The 7,558-nt window shown below is 44.6% G+C and overlaps 1 protein-coding gene across 1 annotated transcript in view; it reads left to right on the top strand.

Annotated features, from left to right (window-relative positions):
* The window catches only part of dnd1 (DND microRNA-mediated repression inhibitor 1), a 57,102-nt gene extending 49,900 nt beyond the window's left edge, over positions 1–7,202 (top strand). Inside the window, exon 5 of the mRNA XM_037675105.1 lies at positions 6,619–7,202. Within this exon, the coding sequence (XP_037531033.1) occupies positions 6,619–7,124 (506 nt within the window). The 3' untranslated portion in view covers positions 7,125–7,202. The remainder of the gene's footprint in view (positions 1–6,618) is intronic.
* The last annotated feature ends 356 nt before the right edge of the window (positions 7,203–7,558 follow it).

The following is a 7,558-nucleotide window of genomic DNA, read 5'->3' as shown; positions in this document are numbered from 1 at the left end:
GTGTCGGTGGGTTGGGGGGGGGGGGGGGGTTGTTACGTCAGTGTTGCCCGCCTGCTAGCTTAGAGTTACATTGCTGCTGTTTTTTTATTGATTGGGGCGAGGGGGCACGGTATGTCGGTAGCATTTTGCTAGTGCATTTTTAGCCTGGGTGTCCGTTTCTGTTGACAGGGCAGGGCGTCCCACTTGTATAATGGTAGGGGAAACACTGCGGAGTACAAAGTCTGATTTTACCTGATAAACTTCTTTGCTGACAGACTCGATGTGTAAATTCTAGAGCCCGACTGATATGGAAGTTTTGGCTCTCTCCTATACCGATATTAAGAGGGGAAGGCTAGTGCTGATAACCAATATAATGGCTGAAATATTTTTAACTTTGTCCAACCCCAATAATCTAAGTAAACGGCTACAATTTTAACCTGTTTTAACACTCGTTTGACAAGAACCACTTTGGATCAGCACAACACCACCAAGACCAAGAGTGGTTTAAAATAGTTTATTGTAATGAAATAATCTCAGGTGGAGGTCTGGGTCCTGGGCCAGGTCCAATCTGTCAAGACAGAAGTGTTAGTGAACTTGGCTTAATCTTGGAAGTACAGATAGATACTTGGGTTTTCACTAACCTGTCTTGATGGCGAGGCAGGAGCTTTTGTCGCGCTGGAGCCTGTGACGTCACGCATGCAATGCAAAGTGAGTTGCTAAAGCGGAGCAGACTGAAAATGTTGTGGTCCAGGCAGGGGAAATCCAGATACGTGGTCTGATGGTCGTAGCAGGGGTCAAGCATATGGAAGCAGAGAGCAGATGCCAGAGCCAAATCGTAATCCGTAGTCAAAAAAAGGGGAGCACAGAGTTGTTTACCATGATCAGATGAGCAGACAAAATCCAAAAGGGTCAGGCAAGGTGAGGAATCAAAAGGCAGGCAAGGGTTTATGGCAAGGTGAGGGACAAGACTATGAATGCTGGATTTCTACTACTAACAAGGTTTGAGAATCTGGCGCTGAATGAGGGAAGGAAGGGAGCTTATGGGTAGAGAGCAGGTGGAGAACATGAGCCGATTGAAGAATGGGACGTGGTGCAGAGTGGAGGTGAATGAATGACAGGAGCTGGAAATGCTTGGCAGGGAAAACAAAAACATGAAACATGACAAACTGAGGCAGGAGAAGGGGGTAAAACATGATAGAACCCCCACCTTAAGGTCCAGCACCTGACGAACTACCAGGTTGATCAGGATAGGAAAAATGAAACTGTCTGATGAGGTTCTTATCCAAAATATGGCGGGCTGGAACCCAAGAGCATTTCTCCAGACTACCACTCCCAGTCAACCAAATAATGGAGCCTTCAACCCCACCGCCTGGAGCGGAGGAGTCTCCTGATGGTTTAAGCAGGGGAACTATCACTAAGTCCGATGGGAGGAGGGGGACTGGAGGTGGGCTTGAACCAGGACAGTAAAAAGGGTTTCAAGTGGGAGACATGGATGATGGGGTGAACCGTAAGGGAGATGGGCAGTTGAAAACAGACGGCTACTGGGTTAATTATCTTCGTTAAAGGGAAAGGGCCATTGAATCGGGGAACCAACTTACGGGACTCCACCCATAGGGGAAGATCTCTGGTAGAGAGCCAGACATTGTGGCTCACCTGATAATCTGGTTGGGTGGACCAGCGCTTGTTGGCTCCCCTGACATAGGTAGCATTGGACTTGAGGAGGGCCCTTATGGTCCTTTTCCAGGTTCATTGGCACCATATGGCTGCTTGGTGGGCTGACAGGACGTGAGCTTCTCTCCCCTGGACAGAGAACAAAGGTGGTTGGAAATCAAAAATAACATGAAGCAGGGACAGACCTGATGTAGACAAGGGACGAGTGTTGATGGCGTTCTCTACCCAGGGGAGATTGGACAACCATATACTGAGGTTCCCCTCACAAAGCAGGCGTAGCTTGGTCTCCACCTCCTGGTTAACCCTTTCTGATTGGCTGTTGGACTGGGGATGGAATCATGAGGAGAGACTTATAGAGATGCCCAAGAGGAGACAAAACTCCTTCCAGAATTTGGAAATGAATTAAGGCCACCGATCAGAAACTATATCATTGGGGATGCCACGCAGTCTAAATGTCCCTCTGGCCACGATGTCGCTTAATTCTTTGGCGGATGGGAGCTTGGGGAGAGGGGTGAGGTGAACCATCTTGGAGAAACAGTCAACGACAATGAGAATGACCGTATGACCTGAGGAGGGAGGCAGACCAGTGACAAAATCCATGGAGATGTGTGACCAGGGATGAGATGGGACAGACAGAGGGTGAAGCAACCCTGCTGGAGGACAACGAGAGGATTTGGCTTGGTTATATGAGGGGCAAGGCAAGACATAATGCTTAACAATTTTATCCAGATCTTTTCACCAAAATTGTGACCTGACTAGGCGATCCTGGGGTGACAAATTATATGCGAGTTGTGTGAGTTGTGACAGCGCTCCAGTACCTCTTTTATTTTGTTGTTTGGGACAAACACCCAACCCCTTAGACATTTGGGTGGAGGAGGTTGGACCTGATTGCCCTGCCGGAGGTCCAATTCCAGTTGGATCATGGATAGATGGACGTTGTCTGGCAAGATGAATTCAACCTCTGTCTTCATATTGGAAGTACCATCCCCCTCAGAGATGCAAGACAGAGTGTTGGGTTTTGTGTTTTTAGTCCCAGGTCTGTAAGACAATATAAAATTGAAGCAAAAAAAAGAGCCCACCTGGTTTGCCTGGGGTTCAAAAGTTTGGCGGTCCTGAGGTACTCAAGGTCCTTGTGGTCCATCTACGCTTGGAAAGGTTCCTTGGCACCTTTGAGCCAGTGTCTCCATTCCTCGAGGGCCAACTTGACAGCCAGCAACTTACGTTCACCCACGTCATAGTTACGTTCCGCAGCAATAAGGCTTCTAGAAAAAAAATGCACATGGGTGAACTCTCCCCTCGTTGCTGCACTGGCTAAGATCAGCTCCCACCCCCATGCTAGAGGCATGAACCTCTACAATGAAGGGTTTGTTGGGGAACATGGAGGATAGGTGCAGAGGAGAACAATTCTTTAAGTCTCTTAATTGCAAGGTCAGCAGCCCCGTTCCAGATAAACTTGGTCTTAGAGGATGTTAATGCATGCAGAGGAGCGGCAATAGAATTGTAGTTCTTGATAAACTTTCTATAAAAGTTAGCGAGTCCTAGAAATCTTTGCAACGGTTTCCTTTCTTTAGGAATAGGACAATCATTGAACGCGGATGCCTTGCCAAAGTCCATGGTTACCTGATTAGGTGAGATCACAAAGCCGAGAAAAGAGGTGGGTGCTTGGTGGAACTCACATTTCTCTGCCTTGACGAACAGTTTAATCTGTAGCAGTCTGACAAGGACAGATCTGATGTGTTATCTGATGACATGTCTTTGGAAAAAATCAAAACGTCGTCAAGGTAGACAAAGACATACAGATTGACCATGTCCCTGAGCACATCATTGACTAATGCCTGAAAAACAGCAGGTGCATTGGTGAGACCAAATGGCATTACCAAGTACTCCTAGTGTCCACTGAGGTGTTGAACGCTGTTTTCCATTCTTCACCCTCCCTGATGCAGACCAGGTGGTATGCGTTTCTCAGGTCAAGGCTGGTGTATGACTGGCCATACTTGACAAAAGAAGGACGTACAAACCCGCGCGCAAGACCGTATGACACGCACGCCGAATGTATGACTTGCGCGCGAGACTGAATGAGCCGCGCGCGGGTCATACATGCGCACGCGGCTCATTCAGTCTCGCACTCGAGTCATACGAGTCATACTGCTGGACTACAATAAACCACCGAAGAAGAGATGCTGGAGACTACGTCTCTTGATTGGCCTGCGAACACCTTGGAGTTGTCGCAGAAGAACTGGAAGAGGTGGCTGTGGAAAGAGATGTCTGAGCCTCCCTGCTCAAGATGCTGTATGTATGTATGGATGGATGTATGGATGGTGTTAATATGTCTGAATGGGGGTATTATGTTTTGAAATCTTATGTTTTTAATAAAACTAATAAAAACAATCAAGACTTATTTTCTCCCTAGCTTCATGCTCGTCATGTGTTGTGTATATAGTACGCAGAATATTTATCTGCATTGTAAAGAGATCATGGTATTTTTGGCAGAGCTGAGTCTTTGCAACAACCTCATCTATCAATTCAGGTGTTCTATTCGTGTCCAGATAATCAGCTTGCAGCTCCAGGTACGTCACTGTCAGCTGAAGAAAAATATAAGATATGTCTTAGGGTTTGTTTTAATGGTTTACCAATACCTGTCACATCATTTCATAGATTGTAAGTTGCAACATTTACTCAACTGGAGGTAGTATCCACTTTGCCCATTGGGAAGAATGAGGTACTTCCCATCTTCTAAACATCTGATGTCACAATTTGGCCGATAGAATCTCTGAAAGTGACATGGAGCTCTTTAGGGGACACTTGATCTCTAGGAGCTGCGCTGAGTCCAACATTCCATCCAGGCTTGCTCCAAACTAAAAACAGTAGGTGCACACTATCATTACAATATGCAATTAAAGTAATTAATAAAAAATAAAACAATTTTCAGCATTTATTCCACTGTATTGCAGCTGTGTGGCTGCAAGCCCTGCCTTGCCCTGTAATGCATGAACAACCTGCTTGTAGTACAGCTGATGTTGAAACTAACACCCAGGCTTGGTGATGGAGGACTTTAAGGCTTTGGCTGGGCTTTGCTAAGGCTTCAAGATAAATAAGATTGTGTTTTAACAAAACGCCACCGGCCTTATTACTGTGTAGATACTAATACACCTCAGAGCTTTTCATGCTGTTTATTATGATTATATAGTTTTTTTTTTAGCTTTGTCAGGTGGTGTTCCCACATGTTTAAATTAGTAAATCCACAAAGCTCGGACTGTCTTTGTATGCACCGTTCAATCACACATAAACAGATGTAAGAAATAATTGAAAGAAAATTACAAATACTAATTGAAATGTTGAGGGTGGAACAAAAGAAAAGTTTACTGTGTAATTGTACATATCCCTATATTTTTTGTGTGGTACGATATATTTATATATATTAATTTATACTTAAATAAACCCTTTGTAGGTTGATTGGGTTACCATGGCTGTGCTGCGTTTGGATGCACCAGTCAGTCCGAGAAAGGGATCAGTATGTGACAAACTAATTTCTGATCACTTTGATTTGATTTTTAAAATGAGACGTATACAGTAGTTTATACACAAGCTTTGTTATTTTATGCTATTTTCTACCTGCTGTGCACTGGAAGTGCTTTACTATGTTCTAACATACAGTATATTACAGACTGTAAGTATTAGTTTCAGGTTTTCTAAAATAAACAAAGCAAAAATGTGCAAAAGTGTTTATTCTACCTGAATCTGTTATTATGGGATTATTTTATTTATTTGTATTCATGTTGTTTTTTTGTTTTTTTCAGTCTAATACCACAATTTGTACATAACTTTGATCATTTTTGTCTGTATAAAATAAATAAATACTAAATGTTCTGATCAGTTAATTACTTGTTTAGGTCAAGGTGTCTTTATTGTCATTTACACCACATGTGGTACATGAGGTGGAATGAAACTATGTACACAGGGTCCCAGTTAGATCCAACAAAAATACAAATTGTAAAGAAAAACAGAAATAAGATCCAAGACATGAACTTACTTGCACGGCTCATTCAGTCTTGCATGTGAGTCATACATTTGCGCACGTGGGTCTGTACATCCTTCTTTTGTCCAGTATGGCTAGTCGTACTGGTGAACGTGGTGGCTCCTTGAATGAGTTGGAATGCTGTTGACATGAGAGGCAAGGTGTATTTATTCTTAATAGTGATCTTGTTGAGCCCTGTGTAGTCGATACAGGGCCTGAGAGAACCGTCTTTTTTTGCCAACAAAGAAAAACCCTGCCCCAGCAGGGGACGCTGAAGGCCTGATGATGCCAGCTTGAAGGGAATCTTTGATATAATTTTGCATGGTAGTGTGTTCTGGACCAGAAAGAGTATAGGCTGCCCCTAGGTGGAGTAAAGTCAGGAATGAGGTTCATGGCACAATCATAGGGTCTGCGAGGTGGGAGAGATGTTGCTTTTAGAATACCTCCTTAAGGTCATGGTACTCTGCTGGTCAGGGTATGTTTCTTTAAATGGTAAATGGACTGCACTTATACAGCATCTTTCTATAGTTTCAAGACACTCAAAGCTCTTTACACGACAATCTGTGCCTCGTTTACCCATTCATCCAGCACTCTACTGGATCTCTACAAAGCTAATTGAACAAATCATTCTAAAGAGACTGATCAGAGCTTTAGATCACATTCATACACTGATGGGACACACATCTGAGGCAACGAGGGGTTCAGTGTCTTACCCAGGGACACTTCAGTATGTGACTGCTGGTGGATTTAAACCCCCAACTCTTGCACTGGAGGACGACTGCTCTAACCACTCATCCACAGCCGCCCAAGTAGCGAGGGACTAGTGTACTTCAAATTATTACTTATTGAGAGTTGATCTAAAATCTACCCAGTGATTTGTGAGATATTTTGCTAACAAACAAATATTACCATAGTCAGGGTCCGCCTTTTTATTGATGCGTTTCTTTGTCCAGGGTTCAAGAAGTCGTTTTCCTTGAACGTGTCCTTGAAGTGGCTGTCAGTGGAGAAATCCAGCCCTGCAAAGTCTCGATGTCTGCAGAATGCTCCAAAGAGTCTGCTGCCCTCGGTCCAGCCTCCACGCCTGGCTCGTTCCCAGTGTCCCCCTCCTGGCTTCTGCAGAGCCATGGGGGGACCTAAAGCCCCCCTCCATCCTCCGCCTCCTTCCTCCTCCTCCCAGGGAGGATTGACATTTGCAGAATCTCCATCGATGCTCCTCCGTCTGCTGTGTGAGGGCTCTGGACTGGGCCAGCCGGTGTATAAAATAATCTACAGCAGCACCGGACTGTATGGGTTGTTGCACGTCACCTACAAGGTGCACATCCCCGGGATGAGAGCAGCCTTCGAGGGGATGTGCATGATCCCACCAGGACCTGATCCCAGCACTACCCAGAGGGAGGCTGAGAAGGCCGTGGCCCAGCAGGTCCTGCTGAAGGTGTCCAACAAGCAGCTGACCGTCTGAACCCAGGACCCAGTTCTACTCCTGCTCTACTCATCGTTTGTTATTCTAAAAAAGGTTTTAATTGTTTGTCTTCTGTGTGTCCAGATAGTTTTTCATGTTTTTTCTAAACTGTGTTCAAAGTTCCTCCTTTTTATTAAAATTAGATTTGAAAACATTGGAGTGTTGCTTTTACTTTTAATGAACACACACAGAGCGTTGACCAGGAGTTAGTAGATCATATCTCTCCAGTTTTAACTTCTCTCCATTGGCTCCCTGTCAAATCCAGATTTTAATTCAAAACATTACTTCTAACCTACAAAGCTCTCAACAACCTAGCTCCATCTTATATTACAGACCTTATTGTTCCCCATTTTCCTAACAAAGAACTTTGCTCTCAGACTGCAGACCAACTCGCGGTCCCTAGAGTTTCCAAAAGCAGAATGGGAGGAAGATCT

The sequence above is a fragment of the Nematolebias whitei genome, chromosome 4, assembly GCF_014905685.2.
Source record: "Nematolebias whitei isolate Nwh7 chromosome 4, NemWhi1, whole genome shotgun sequence".
In the NCBI taxonomy this organism is placed as follows: domain Eukaryota; kingdom Metazoa; phylum Chordata; class Actinopteri; order Cyprinodontiformes; family Rivulidae; genus Nematolebias; species Nematolebias whitei.
This window is presented reverse-complemented; position numbering and strand designations above follow the sequence as displayed.